Source organism: Eriocheir sinensis, chromosome 20 (genome assembly GCF_024679095.1).
Source record: "Eriocheir sinensis breed Jianghai 21 chromosome 20, ASM2467909v1, whole genome shotgun sequence".
Lineage (NCBI taxonomy): Eukaryota > Metazoa > Arthropoda > Malacostraca > Decapoda > Varunidae > Eriocheir > Eriocheir sinensis.
In genome coordinates this window covers 18,401,253-18,417,831 of record NC_066528.1, presented here as the reverse complement: position 1 = coordinate 18,417,831, position 16,579 = coordinate 18,401,253, and the positions used below count along the sequence as shown (strand labels likewise).

Here is a 16,579-nt window from a genome sequence, read left to right as displayed (position 1 = left end):
TAAATCCACAATTCCCATATAAGGTAGCGATAAGTCCAATAAGCGAAAACGATACTATATTGGTATTTCAAATAAAAAAACACAGATGAATTCAAATTTTCATTATCTGTATTTTAGAAAACTTACAAAACTTGAAAACCACATGTTGACGGTAATACTAGAAACGCCTGAACCGGTGTTGTGTCAAAAGCGCCAGCTTTTGACGGTGGGGACCACCGTCAAAAGCTGGCGCTTTTGTTTACAAACACTGGTCTCTCGTGAACTGCGCATGCTCAGACCAGCAAGCGTAGACTTGTACAGTCTCACAAAGCTTTTTAACCGTAATTATGAGTTGCTGGAAGGCTGAATCAGACATACAGTACCACTACCACTATCCCCGCTGTTTCTAGAGCGACACTGTACGAGTTGTATTTATATGTACAGAGTGTCGTTCTAGAAACAACGAGGATGGTGGTACTGTATGTCTGATTCAGCCTTCCAGCAACTTTTCATGTGTTAAAAAGTTTTGTGAGACTGAACAGGGCTACGCTTACTGATCTGAACATGCTTAGTTCACGAGAGACCAGTGTTTGTAAACGAAAGCGCCAGCTTTTGACGATGAGACACCAAATTACAAACACCGGGTGCCTTCAATACCATGGCATGGCCTCAAACGAATATGGAATATTAAATTTGAGGCAGTGAATAATCTTTTTTAGGGGAAAGTTAAATGACTTTTCTCTTTGATATATTGATTTTTGAGTCTAACATCTAACATGGTTGAATTCAAAATAATTGTCTAATCTATTCTTGAAGGCCGTAACTGTTGTACTGTCAACGACATCACAGGGTAGAGAATTCCAAACATTAAAAAATATATATATATATATATATATATATATATATATATATATATATATATATATATATATATATATATATATATATATATATTCAACGTAAGGATATATACTGGTGGACTAGGAGAGGGTAACATGGGGCATGAGGCTGGCTGGGTGAGAGGTCCCCAACCCAAGTGAGGCGGTGTTTGTGGCGGGCAAGGTGAAGACAGGTCCTGGGAAGTGTGCATGCATGTATGGAGTGTGTGTGTGTCTATTCAAGGGTAACACACGTCAGGCGCCGAAGTCACTGCTTGGAGACCCTCAAATAGCCACAGCTGGTGATACAGGAGTGAACGCTTTCCTAAGGAAGCTGGCCACGTTTGGTCCTTCTTCGGCGTCCCCTCTCATGCCACACGCGTTTGTCCCAGGCGTGGGCCGAGGTGAGTGAAGGGCCATGGTGCCGACGCGCCCATCGATGAAGTAATCATAATCTTGAGTACCCATCGGATAGCAGTCTGGTCCCTGGCACCCGGTGGCACTCCATCAGTGGACCTTGTGTCAGGCGGGGATGAAGGCAATGATGAACATCTCGTCAGACATCGTCAAACCGTAGAGAGGGATGCAAGTCTTATCCTCCAGAGCAGGGCCAGTCAAGTTCATGCTTCCCGCCGAGTCCAAGGTGAAGGGGCACAAGACCTCGTAGTCCTGGTTATGGTTCACCTCCATCACATCGATGATAGGGAAGGACTCCGAGGAACAAAGACTGGGTGCTGTGGTAGCGCGCCCTGCCGCTAGAGCACAGCTGCTCACCAGGGCGAGGAGGGCGAAGAGGACCTTAGACATGGTTGTGTTTCTCTGTGAGTTAATACTCTGAGTGACTATACTACTACGGGAGCCGTCGCTTATATGCAGTTATTGGTGAGGAAATGGGGTGGGGGAGGGTAGAGGAGACTGGGGCGGCGGCTTATCAGTGACGTATGCAACAGTTGATCAAGGCAATCCGCGACACACCATAGACGTCATTAAAGTTGTGGTGGGCGAGAGAACGGGACTTTCGCATCGCCTGATTTTCTAAACGTTGTACTAGTTTGACTTTGAGAGAAAGGAAAGCAAAGTTATTTAGAAGTGTCGTATTTTCACATGATATTCCAAACGTCATTAGGGAACGTGACTAGTATCGCCTGATTTTCTAAACGTTGTACTAGTTTGACTTTGAGAGAAAGGAAAGCAAAGTTATTTAGAAGTGTCGTATTTTCACATGATATTCCAAACGTCATATTAGCATTTTAAGTTGTATTTGGCAAGGGAACGTGACCACCTGATTTTCTAATGGTACAATTATGAGTTTCGAGACGAAGGAAAGCGGAGTTATTTAGAAGTGTTGGAGTTTCATATGCATGATTTAAACTAAGTGTCGTATTCGTATTTATTAAGTCACGTGGTTAGTCTGGCTTTGGGAGGGAAGAGGGCGGACTTAGTTAAAGGTGTTAAGAGTTTCACATGATTTACTGAGCGTCGTATTCGTATTTATGAAGTCATGTGGTAAGTCTGGCTTTGGGGAGGAAGGAGATCGGAGTAAGTTAACCCGGTAGCAGCGACGGGACAAATTTGTGGCTTTATCGTGTACCAGCGACGAGACAAATTTGTGGCTTTATCGTGTACCAGCGACGAGACAAATTTGTGGCTTTATCGTGTACCAGCGACGAGACAAATTTGTGGCTTTATCCCAGCGACGAGACAAATTTGTGGCTTTATCGTGTACCAGCGACGAGACAAATTTGTGGCTTTATCGTGTACCAGCGACGGGACAAATTTGTGGCTTTATCGTGTACCAGCGACGAGACAAATTTGTGGCTTTATCGTGTACCAGCGACGAGACAAATTTGTGGCTTTATCGTGTACCAGCGACGAGACAAATTTGTGGCTTTATCGTGTACCAGCGACGAGACAAATTTGTGGCTTTATCGTGTACCAGCGACGAGACAAATTTGTGGCTTTATCGTGTACCAGCGACGGGCCACATTTTCGCCATGATATAAACCCTCAAAATAAATATATGATGCATAAACTGATCACAAATGCATTGCCTGAGTGACGATTTTTTCTCATTTTTCTTGCTCATATGGACCTTTAAAAACATCATCCCCGCAGCTACCAGGTTAAGCTCTTTCATTGTGGCCAAAAAGGTATTTAGCATGTTTTGTATTTTTATACTGTGTCTAGAATATGCATATATAGACAGTCAAGTGAATTACAGTGTGAATAATCAAGAAACATTACCTAAAGATGTGTGTACGTAATTTCTTTGTATGTTAAATTCGCTGCAGAAACCTAGAAGATACGATATTTGTCAATCAAAGACTAGGACAATGAAAGCCTGTTTCGATTCTCTTTGAATTAACGCTCGACGTAAATACTGTCGATTTTATTTGCGTTACCGTTCGACATGAATACTTTCGTTTTCTATTTCATCTCTCCTAAGCGAAGATGATGACTGTGTGCGTAACCAACATCGGGCAGAGGCGGTAAACGAATACTGAACTCATTTTCGTATTACAGTAAACAAGTAATGACTGAAGATGAAATTAGACACGAACCTATTTAAATGTATAAACGTATAAGACCAATATCATCCGCTGAAATGTTTAGTTTGTATTTCAACACTTTTTCTTGGTCGCTATGACTCTTCCGTCAGTGCCAACTTCCTCTCGCCACCCCGGACTCGATTTCAAGGCGTGGTTAGTACGTTTTACTGATTATTGTTTTGGTATCACTTTTTCACGACTGGGTTTCTATCATATCGACTTACCTCTGAAAATCTAACCACGTGACTTCATAAAAACTAATACGACGCAAGTAAATCATGTGAAACTCTTAACACCTTTTACTAAGTCCGTTCTCCTCCCTCCCCAAAGCCAGACTTACCACATGACTTCATAAATACGAATACGACGCTTAGTAAATCATGTGAAACTCTTAACACCTTTTACTAAGTCCGTTCTCCTCCCTCCCCAAAGCCAGACTAACCACATGACTTCATAAATACGAATACGACACTTAGTTTAAATCATGCATGTGAAACTCCAACACTTCTAAATAACTCCGCTTTCCTTCCTCTCAAAAAGTCATATTTGTACCTTTCGAAAATCAGGCGATACTAGTCACGTTCCCTAATGACGTTTGGAATATCATGTGAAAATACGACGCTTCTAAATAACTTTGCTTTCCTTTCTCTCAAAGTCAAACTAGTACAACGTTTAGAAAATCAGGCGATGCGAAAGTCCCGTTCTCTCGCCCACCACAACTTTAATGACGTCTATGGTGTGTCGCGGATGGCCTTGATCAACTGTTGCATCCGTCACTGATAAGCCGCCGCCCCAGTCTCCTCTACCCTCCCCCACCCCATTTCCTCACCAATAACACGTTAAACTTTTCCTCCATAACTAACGTGGAGGATGTTTCTCTTCCCGTTACGGTATCACAAAAACGTATGGAACACCGCATATAAGCGACGGCTCCCGTAGTACATAGTCACTCAGAGAATTAACTCACAGAGAAACACAACCATGTCTAAGGTCCTCTTCGCCCTCCTCGCCCTGGTAAGCAGCTGTGCCTTAGCTACAGGGCGCGCTACCACAGCACCCAGTCATTGTGCCTCGGAGTCCTTCCCTATCATCGATGTGATGGAGGTGAACCATAACCAGGACTACGAGGTCTTGTGCCCCTTCAACTTGGACTCGGCGGGAAGCATGAACTTGACTGGCCCCGTCCTGAAGGAGAAGACTTGCATCCCTCTCTACGGTTTGACGATGTCTGAGGAGAAGTTCATCATTGCCTTCATCCCCGCCTGACACAAGGTCCACTGATGGAGTGCCACCGGGTGCCAGGGACCAGACTGCTATCCGATGGGTACTCAAGATTATGATTACTTCATCGATGGGCGCGTCGGCACCTCGGCACCATGGCCCTTCACTCATCTCGGCCCACGCCTGGGACAAACGCGTGCGGCATGAGAGGGGACGCCGAAGAAGGACCAAACGTGGCGCCCGGAACAAGACACCTGCAGCACACGAAGGCGGACTTACCACCAGACCTGCGGTGCGGCCCGCGTGTTCTGGGGACCTGTCGGCACGCTGGCGCCAGGGAGAAGGGAAGCCAGTCTCCTTAGGAAAGCGTTCACTCCTGTATCACCAGCTGCGGCTATTTGAGGGTCTCCAAGCAGTGACTTCGGCGCCTGACGTGTGTTACCCTTGAATACACACACAAACACACTCCATACATGCATGCACACTTCCCAGGACCTGTCTTCACCTCGCCCGCCACAAACACCGCTTCACTTGGGTTGGGGACCTCTCACCCAGCCAGCCTCATTTTCCATGCTTCCCTCTCCCAGTCCACCAGTATATATCCTTACACTGAATGTATATCTTTTGAACTTTTATGTAACACGATTAACAGCAGTGGGTGGAATTAACTATCATTTTCATTATTATTATTATTATTATTATTATTATTATTATTATTATTATTATAAAAGACTGACGCTTACTGAGTATTTCACTATTTCCGATCCTCAAGAGGGTGTGTTTGGGGACGTTCTTTCTCTGCTTCCTTTACCTGCACGGATCTGTGGTTGATAATCTCTCTCTCTCTCTCTCTCTCTCTCTCTCTCTCTCTCTCTCTCTCTCTCTCTCTCTCTCTCTCTCTCTCTCTCTCTCTCTCTCACACACACACACACACACACATATGCCGGAGAGAGACAGGAAAAGGAATTATAGAAGAGAACAGATCCCCGGAGACGGGACACAACCCCCGATTAATACCTGGTACCCATTCACTGCTGGGTGGACAGGGGCGTAGCAATGGCGTAACAGACTGACTGGAAGCCCCTGGACAAACTTTTGTTCGTGAAATTTTGCCGGAGGCGGCCGGTAAGCGAAGCAGCGCCCTGGCCCGCGGGCTGGTAGTCGGCAGTAATAAAAAAAAATCACAGCTCACAATTTTCAATATCAAAGCAGTCTCATGGAAAACTGTTCAAACCTGTGGTATGTGCAGAGTTCTTTGGTAGTTAGTTTATTATAATTATCAGGTATTATTACTATTATTATTATCGTTATAGCAAATTATATTAATATTATTTCTGCCTATTATATTAAAATTAACATAGGTAACCTATTATATTATTATAATTACTATATCCTATTATATCATTAATATATCCTAATGTTATATTTTATATAGGTAGCCTAATATTATTTTAGCTTATCATAGTAACATTATTATTATAGCCTATTATAATATTATTACTGTGTTCAGATAGCTGGGAGCTATACCTATTCGGGATGAAGTAATGAAGGAAACCGGCAATAGTAACTATTAATTAAGTTATTTTTAGTTTCCAACAATGTAATATTCATGCAATAAATGATCAAAGTCGACTACGTCAGTCAGTCATGGCGCAGTAAACGGAGAAACATACTTACGGGCACAGCACCTCGTAGGTGGCACCTGGTGGCGTAACTGTTGGCGTCGTGCATCACAACGCCAGCTGATCAGTTTCCCACATGGACCACGGCCACATAATATATTTATCGTGCGTATTCAAGTTTTCAAGTCGGATCCGCCCGCAGAGGGCCGCATTTGGGCGGTATAGTATGCGGGGGTTGTGCGGGGGGCTCAGGAGGTTGGGAAGGGATTAGGATTTGGGTTAGGACTTAGGATTAGGGTGAGGATTGGGTACAATCTCCATATCTTTTAAACATGCAGCCCTTGCATTATACGGTTTATACCACAACACAAATCCAACAAGTCCATTATAATCAGTATTCAGCACAAAAGTTGTTGATATAGCAGGATCCTGCCACGCATCATGCCACTCAACACAGAAACACCGCTGCAAAACTCATCGCACTTTGTATGTGGCAATGACCGGGGTTTCGTCACTTCCTGGCCGACAATGATCACTCGTCATTATACAGCATGCTGAATGCCGATAAAACACAACACAATGTTGCTCGTATTCACTATAATATCAGTCAGTCGGATTCTTATCCATCAGCACATAAGTTATTAAAATACAGAACCCACCATGAACCATGCCATGCACCGAGCGGCCATCACCCAGCCATGTTTCTCATTTCAAAGATCAAGTCAACACTGCAAGACTCATCACAAATCATGGCTGTGGCAACGACCGGGTTTTAACACTGTCTGACAATGGTCAGTGGTTATTACAGGACATCCTGATATACACAACACAACTTTGTCACTGATATTTCACTCTGAAAACCGCGAAAACTACAGATCCCACACAGTGACGGTGCCATTCACACACGCGGGAGGGGAACTGGTAAGGAGTTCTGATTCCAGTGTTGTTTGTCGCAGTGTTACACGTTACTTATTGTATTTTAGCTAAAATGAAAATATTACGAAGGGAAAAGCAGTAAATTTAGGGAAAATAAAAAGATATTTTCACATTATTTTTGTTGGTTTTATTTATTTTACTAATTTATTTGTTTTTTAATCATTGCCTCATCGGGGGCCCACTGAATACCCAGGGCCTGAGGGCCTGAGGCTGCAGCCTCCATGTAAATCTGCCACTCTCTCTCTCTCTCGTCCCAGGACCTCCGAGCCCCTTGGACTTTGTCCACCCGTGTACAATGGGTGTTACGCCACAGGGGTGTAGGGTATCGGAAAAGCCGCCCAAATTTTTCCACTCCGCCCGGGAATCGAACCCGGGCTCTCTCGGTTGTGAGCCGAGTGTGCTAACCACTGCACCACGAAACCCCCATCCCCATTTCTTACGAGACGTTCCAGCAAAGTTCGAGGCAGACAACAAAAAGTTATACAAAGTTGGTGCGGACTTTTGGAATTGCAGTCACACACACACACACACACACACACACACACACACACACACACACTCTTTCTTATCACAAAACGTTACCGCCACCTGCAACATGGCGAAAGATCATGCCACTAGAGTGCTGTAGGTTTATCAGCTGCCACACACATCCTGTTTTCTCCTGAGACTTTAGTGACTCCGAACTTCAGGAAACACTCCTTCTCACGCTCTCCCGTTGAACCTTCGATATCCACGTCACTATAACGAATGGTATATGGAACGAATGTGCTGTGTGTGGGTAGCTTCATGACAACACGTATCTATCCTACAGAAATGTTTACACCATTGTTCCCAAACTGATTTTACGTGATGCTCCCCCACCCTTTGTTTGCGTGTGTGTGTGTGTGTGTGTGTCAAGATAAAGTACGTAGGTTATAAAGTTCGTCATGTCAAAAGTTCGTAATGGAAAAAAATCGTAAGGTTAAATGTTCGTCGTGCAAATGTTCGTTAGAAAAATGTTCGTACACGTAAAAGTTCGTATGCAAATGTTCGTACGCAAATATTCGTCGGAGATAAAGTTCGTATGGTATAGAAAAAACTTCGTATGGCAATAATTCGTAGGATAAAGTTCATTTGATTCTAGGACCAAAATACGTATGAAAATAGTTCGCATGCATAAAGTTCGTAAGCAAATGTTCGCAAGGGATAAAGTTCGTTTAAAAAAAGCACGTCGGTGTTATAAGACATTTTCGGTTCTCACATCAACTATTTCTAAAGGTTACGGCCAGTCAGATTAGGAACAAATGTGGTTTTAAGACTCCTGTCAGATGAACATAGGCTGCATGAACCTCGCTATAACACAGACATTGGGCTTAGAGCTTTTAGTAATTGTGCAGCTAAGTTGTTTAATAAATTACCAAAAGATGTTAAAGATAGTGTTAATGTAGTTGTATTTAAAAAAAAGCTGAAGACCTATTTATTTACTGATGCTTATGATATGGAAACTATGCGTATCACTGATAACTATGCCTTATGATTTGATTTTTTCCCAGTTTTTTGTATTATGTTATAGACGTGCGTTTCTGTGGTGTGTTAGTTTGTTTTGTTTTCATCGTTTGTGGTTTGTTGTCATATAATTGCTGGGCGAAGAAATGCCAGTCATTCTGATTTAGTATTATTAAATTTATCGCATGATCTCATTAGATATTTATATACATTCTATATATTTAGGTATATTTAGTGTAGTATTAAGTGAATAGGATTTACATTTCTAGTATGTAAAGTGACATATTAACTCAAAATGATATATATTTTTAGTGTGTTAAGTATAGTACTAAGTCAAAAGGATATGATCTTATATTATTTTTTATATGAAAGTAGCCTCAGGTATTTATATTCTTTGTACTTCATTTTTATATTTTTGCATTCATGTAATATTGGCTGTGAGGGAATATTATCATTCCTCTGTGTGTGTGTGTGTGTGTGTGTGTGTGTGTGTGTGTGTGTGTGTGCTTTAGAAATCTATATTGTTTACTGTTTTGCAAGATTGTATTTTATTATTGAATAAGACTGGAGACCCTATAGAGTACCTTTGGGTGGAATGGAGCCTGTAAACCCAATAAAGAATAAAGAGGGATCAGTTGGGTTGTAATGAGCGTTTCGTTAGGTTCATGGCACAGAGGAAGGGTCAGACTACCACCAGGGTCATAAAACTACTTCTAGAAATGCCTAAAACTCCTACGAAAGCCTTGTCAAATATGTGAACTTTGGCAACGAGATGTTAAGTAATACGGCCCCTATATATATTGACTCGTTAGACACCCTCACATCAACTAAAAGGAGATCGTGGTAGCCTACTCAACTATATACTTACAGCAACATGTATGTGTGTGTGTGTTAATGTGAGTATGTATGTATGTGTGCGTTTATTCGAGTGTCTATATGTATGTATGTCAAACTACTCGTGTAAACCAGTGGCTCCCAAACTGTGTGGGAGAGCGGCGGGGAGGGTCTGGTAACACTGGTCTGGTTCACCGTTACCAGATTATCGTACTCAGAGCCTCGTATTTACCTGTTTCTGAGCCACAGCTATTACCAAAAAACACCAATAATTAACCATTTTAACGATAACTTTATATGAAGGCAGTTATTGGGGTCGAGGAGGCAGTTTTGGGGTCGAAAATCGGCAAACATAAGAGGCTGAGTACGACAATATGGCAACGTTGGCTGGAGGGTTTCATGGACGTTGCCAAATTGTCGTACACTGCCTAGCTCTTATGTTTTGTTTTGTTCTTACAGCAAAGGAGACAGTTCAAAGGCACACACAACAAAACATAACAATAATGAAAAAAAGCCCGCTACTTACTGCTCCTGAAGATTACAGAGTGGCCAAAAGAGAAAGAAATCGGAAAACATAAGTGGCTGAGTACGATAATATGGCAACGTTGGGACACTGGTTTCACCCCTGTGGTTCTTAATTTCTTATGTTCTTGTGTTTGCAGGCCTCGGGTTCACGCAGCCAGCCATGATCACTGGAGGCCGCGTGCTCGTCGTGCCCGGCCTGATGAGATGGAGCAGGTGTGTGTGTGTGTGTGTGTGTGTGTGAGTGTGTGTGAGAGAGAGAGAGAGAGAGAGAGAGGAATTGGAGGTATAAATGATAGGAGGGAGAAAGTGAAAAAATGATAAAGGAAAGGAGAGAGAAAGGATGAAGAGAGAGATGAAAGGGAAAGGAAGCAGTGTGTGTGTGCTTGTGTGCGTGTGTGTGTGTGTGTGTGTGTGTGTGTGTGTGTGTGTGTGAAATCCAAGAAAATAAAAAAAGTAAGGAAACTGGTCAAATAAATCAGGTATCCACATTTTCCAGACTGTCGCTGAACGTTCGTACCATCACAGTCCACTCACCTGATGTGTACACGGCCCGCGGTGTTGCCATCAAGGTCACTGGAGTAGCTCAGGTAACAATAATAATAATAATAATAATAATAATAATAATAGTAGTAGTAGTAGTAGTAATATAGTCGATCCAGGAGCAACTTGCGGGCGCGGGGATTCTGCGTGAGTCTCTCCTTCTGTACCACCCTGCCACATATCTCTCTCTCTCCAGTTGTGGGATTAGGTTCAGGTGTGAAGTGGACCCATCATAAGCCTCCATTCATTTCCTCCTCCTCCTCTCTCTCTCTCTCTCTCTCTCTCTCTCTCTCTCTCTCTCTCTCTCTCTCGTAATAGCAGTTTTGTTTCGCCCAGCGGCATATATTAAAAACAAGACAAGTGTAGTTATTATCATCAGTATTATTATTATTATTATTATCATTATTATTTTTCAGGACATTACAAAAAGCGAACGAAATCGAACGAGATACATGATATAAACGTGTCCATGTCTCGGTTCTTGGATCTCTCTCTCTCTCTCTCTCTCTCTCTCTCTCTCTCTCTCTCTCTCTCTCTCTCTCTCTCTCTCTCTCTCTCTCCATTTCATTGGTTCCATTTTAAATACAGCCGAAATTGACCTCGTTTTTGAGCTCTCTTTCTTTCTACTTTTGTTCGGAGCAGCGACTACTAGCGGGCTTCATCATACTGTTGTTTTTTCCCCTTGACCTGAATCCCTAAGTTTTCATTGGTTCCATTATTACTAAGTTTTCATTAGTTCCATTTTGATACCCCCGAAATTGACCTCTTTTTTTACCTCTCTTTCTTTCTACTTTTGTTCGGAGCAGCAACTAGCGGGTTTTATCATGCTATCGTTCTTTTTCCCCTCGAGATGAATCCTTAAGTTTTCATCGGTTCCATTTTGATACCCCCGAAATTGACCTCTTTTTTTTTGCGGGCTTTATCTTCTTGTTGTTGTTTTTTGTCCCTTGAGATCCCTTCCTCCCCGTAAAAAAGTATATATTCCTTTAAACTGTCCATTTGTTTTAAGATATATATTACCCGACCCTTCTGTGCCTCTCTATAAGCTTCTATATTCTCTTATCTTTCTCTTATTATGACCTGTCTTGGGGTTGGGATGGCATGTTCTTCCTTTCTTGTATACACGCAACAATAAACTATCTATCAATCAATCAATTCTATCTCGCGACTGTCACCTTCATTTTCCCTTCCTCGGCGTCTCTGCTATTTGGGGGCTTCTGAACATGAAGTTTTTCTACGAGTGTCCGCACCCCTCCGTCTCTACCTCCTCGCTCTCATAATAACAATAATAATGATAATAATAATAATAATAAGCAGAGCGTCATCAGTATACCTTCAACTTCTGTTATGTAATAGTGGGTTGTGTTGACCTGTTCTTTATATAGTAGCAACCTGTTTAGCTCACGTTGTGTTGTGCAAAGTTAGGTTCTGTGTTGTAACCTATAATTTCTTTGTGTAGTGTTAGATTCTTGTTCTCTGTGTTGTAATTTTTAACTAACTCAAGGCAAAAACAAAAACAAAATAACGAGGCCAAAAGAGAGGTCAATTTCGGGTAGAGAAGTGTCTCGATGATCTCCTCTCGTGTTGTGTTCAGTTGTTTTATTCTGTGTTGTAACTTATAATTTCTTTGTGTTGTTAAAATGTTATGCAACTTCTAACTCGCCTTGCGTTATTAAGTTTGCAAGGTGTAAATAGAGAATTGCTGAATTATACATGGTGAAAATATCATATCTCCTCCCAAGGTGCATAACTTTACATTTTTCTTAATTGAATTGTAGCAGCCACTTTTTGTTTCACTCCTGAAGCTTGGTGATGTCTTCTTGTCGGAAATCTTCAGTTTATTTGCACCGGACGTATTGGTAGGAAATCTGCAGTTCATTTGCACCGGACGTATTGGTGGGACCGTGGGAGGCGCTTCCTGTCAACAAACACGTGTCTTATCAGTGTCAGGAAACGTGCGAAAATTTTATCAATAACCGGAAAAGGGGAACGTGAAAACCGAGACAGGAGCCGGGTGTGACCTGTCGATGGCGTGTTAGTGGCGTGTCCGTGACGTATCGATGACGTATTCCGTGACGTGTCGATGGCGTGTTGCGTGACGTGTCGATGGTGTGTAAAGCCCCAGTCACACATTCACGACAATGACTCCCGGCGCCGTCCCGACGTTCGATGTGCCGACGATCCTGGCTGCGTGACCCTGCGTGTGGCGATGGGTGTGCTGCTGCGACGGCGTTACGCCAAGTAACGGCGTTTTTAAAGGGGCTCTCACACATTCCCGGTCCCGGTCCCGATCGTCCCCGATGATTCCCGATAAGCCGATCGGGGCCTGACCGCCGACAAAATAGGCAATAATCCCGGGACCGGCGGCTTACCGCCGGTAAGCCGGCGGTTTACCGGCGGTAGACCGGCGACCATATACGATTTTCGATTTCTCCGACCGGCGACTGCAGCAGGTCAGTCGGCGGTAGACCGCCGGCCTACCGGCGGCAGACCTGCGGCACATCGACGAGCAAACACTTTCTTTGCATTTTCATATATTTATAATTACCTCATAAACAGCTTCATACCTAAATTCATTCGTGTACATAAAACTCTCTCTCTCTCTCTCTCTCTCTCTCTCTCTCTCTCTCTCTCTCTCTCTCTCTCTCTCTCTCTCTCTCTCTCTCTCTCCTTTCACCCATTCCTCTTCCTCCTTTTTTTCATCTCTTTCCATCCTCTCCCTTCCTTCCTCACTCTCCTCCATCCCTCCCTCTCTCTTCCTCACTCCCTCTCTCTTCCTCACTCCCTCCCTCTTCCTCACTCCCTCCCACCTGTTCCTCCTTCCATTCCTCTCTCTCTCTCTCTCTCTCTCTCTCTCTCTCTCTCTCTCTCTCTCTCTCTCTCTCTCTCTCTCTCTCTCTCTCTCTCTCTCTCTCTCTCTCTCTCTCTCTCTCTCTCTCTCTCTCTCTCTCTCTCTCTCTCTCTATATATATATATATATATATATATATATATATATATATGTATATATATATATATATATCTCTTCTCTCTTTCACATTCCTCTTCCTCCTTTATCTCATCTCCTCTCTCGTCATCCCTCGCTCCTACCTGTTCCTCCTCGTTTTCCTCCTTCCTCCCTTGCTAATCCCCAGGTCAGACACAGGTGTTCACTCGCGGCCTACCGCCGGTCTACCGCCGGTCTGCCGTGGGTGTCGGCGGTTGACCGCCGGTTGACCGCCGGTCGACCGGCGACATTTTTTGACACCGCCGGTCGACCGGGCGCATCGCCGATATGTTTGAAAATTTTAAAGTTGTCTGGATCGGCTGCATCTACGATCCTCAGGGTCGACCGGCGGTAGACCGGCGGTCTGCCGCCGACAATCCCCGATCTTACAGCCGGTCGACCGGCGACCGGTTTATCGGGAGTCATCGGGGATGGTCGCGACCGGGACCGGGAATGTGTGAGAGCCCCGACATCTCGATGGGTGCGGACGGTGTTTCGACCTTCGTATGAGGGGAGCGATGACCTCCCGACATAATGGCCACGGCTGTTTACGATAGTCCTAATTGACACAGACCGGAAAAAGACGATCGCAACACCATCTGGGGGTGATAACGACGTTATTAGGACGTTATTAGGACTGCTGGCGATCATCTTGAGACCTTCACCTGTGTCCAGATGACAATAAAAAACGGGTGTGCCCACCATGGACCACACTTTGCCCCGCTCTTCCAAAGACCAACACCACCCACAGACTGCATGATGGAGGCTACAACCCAGAATTATGTCATTGCCTTCCTCCAATACCGCCACCAGTTCAACCTGCTACAGTCAATAGATTTAACCCGACTGCTGCTGTTGTATCATCAGTGGAAGAACCAAAAAAAAAACACGCCGGTGACACCTGTTTCTTGCTCCTGCTGGGCTTGCCCTTGACCTGACTGCCCACCGCCTCCTCCTCCTCCGTGTCTTGCAGGCTGGGTGGAGGAAGTGTCTCTTCAACTCTGCCCACAAATATACCATTATCATGATACTGGAAGGCGTGGGCGGCAGGGTCAAGGGTTGTTTGACAAGTGGTGGTGGTGGTGGCAGGGCCATGGCAATGTGATAGTGGTGAACTAGTGGGCACGTGAGGGAGCGCGGACCGAAAACACCTGTTTATATACCCCGGGCGGCCGCCACTCCATCTCCGCCCCGAACAGGTGCTCGGCGTGGCGCCGTTGACAAATCTGTATGCAGTCGGTTGGGTGACAACGCTGCCAGACGTACGTTACGACCACCGTTAGGAGGTCCCATTCAGTGCCGACCATTGCCGACTACGAAACGACGTTGTTGCGATGGAGATCCGACGTTCGTGGTTTCTTGCGGCAGATGACAGATGTCGTGGAGGGCGCCGATTGTTTTGAACATTTCCAAAACTCTCGGCGTGCGGCCTCCCGGGCCGCGGCGGCCGGTGAGATGTGGCGGAGCCCCAACGACCCCCGAACATGGCCTGCCGGAGGACTCAAGATCGTGAATGTGTAACTGAGGCTTTAGTGGCGTGTTCCGTGACGTGTCGATGGCGTGTTAACCCCTTGACTGCGGATTTCTTAATAGAAGACATCACCAAGCTACAGGAGTGGAACAAAAAGTGGCTGCTACAATTCAATGAAGAAAAGTGTAAAGTCATGCACCTTGGGAGGGGATATCCAGCATACCAATACCACATGGGAAACACTCCACTATCCACCACAAAGACAGAGAAAGACCTGGGACTATATGTTACCAGGCTACCAGTGAAGGGATATCCAGCATACCAATACCACATGGGAAACACTCCACTATCCACCACAAAGACAGAGAAAGACCTGGGACTATATGTTACTAGGCTACCAGTGAAGACCAAACCCATGCCAATTATCGCAGCGGACGGGTTAAGCCCCGTTCACACTGTGCCGACTCTGGGCCATGACTACCCACGACTCTAGGGTACACGAGGTCTTGGGTGTTGATGTTAATGAGGCGCCGACGTCGTGACGGGAGTCTGGAGTCGTGGGGGTTAGCACGACATGCTGGCAATTAGTTTGCCGAATGTCCCAGACAGTCGGCAAGACACCAAGGTTGGTATTATAAAACACTCTAGCTTCTCACATCAGCCATTTCTAAAGGTCAAAGAGGGGGTCAGTCGGGCGCCAATGGGTGTTTCTTGAGGTTCATGGTGCAGAAGAAGACTCACACTACCACCAGAGTCAAATAATTACCCCTGGAAATGCCCACCACTCCTACGAAAGCCTTGCCACATGTGTTCTTTTAGGTTCACGGTACAGAAGAAGACTCACACTACCACAAGGGTCATAAAACTACCCCTGGAAATGCCCACCACTCCTACGAAAGCCTTGTCAAATATGTGTTCTTGGGAGGCGATATGTCTTGTAATACGACCCCAAGACCCCAATAAAACCTCCCCCCTTCTTGGAGCGTGGGGACCAACTTGACACCAGGAAAAGTCGCTGGGTTGTTGAGGCCCAGAGTCGGCACAGTGTGAACGGGGCTTAAGTGACGTGTCCCGTGACTGATAACTGAACCTTCATCCTCAATCCTCCCCAGGTCAAAATCAACACCCAGCATCCCAAGGTCCTGGCGATGGCTTGCGAGCATTTCCTGAAGAAGAAGCAGAGCGAGATCGACACCCTCATCACTTCGACGCTGGAGGGTCACCAACGCGGCATTATGGGCACGATGAATGTTGAGGTACACGAATCAGTAGAAGTAGTAGTAGTAGTAATGTTAAAAGCAGTAGTTGTTTGTTGTAGTAGTAGTAGTAGTTATATAGTTTAGGCCAGGGTGTAATTGTCGTACATTCTCATGAGGGTTTTTTCCCCTCTTCCAAAACCAAGAAAGAAAAATTCATCTAGTTTGGAGAATAAACCTTTTTCTTTCTAACATTCTGCCTGGGATTCGAACTTGGATCTCCGAGATATGAGGCGAACACTACCAAGGAGCCATACGATTTCCCCTTCCCGATATTATAAGTCTTGAGAAGAATCT

At 44.7% G+C, this 16,579-nt stretch overlaps 1 protein-coding gene across 2 annotated transcripts in view; it reads left to right on the top strand.

The window, feature by feature from the left end:
• The window catches only part of LOC127001326 (flotillin-1-like), a 33,162-nt gene that overhangs the window by 8,466 nt on the left and 8,117 nt on the right, over positions 1–16,579 (top strand). For both annotated transcript variants that reach the window (XM_050865809.1, XM_050865808.1), the window contains exons 2-4: positions 10,167–10,242; positions 10,526–10,616; positions 16,139–16,282. In XM_050865809.1, the coding sequence (XP_050721766.1) occupies positions 10,167–10,242; positions 10,526–10,616; positions 16,139–16,282 (311 nt within the window). The remainder of the gene's footprint in view (positions 1–10,166; positions 10,243–10,525; positions 10,617–16,138; positions 16,283–16,579) is intronic.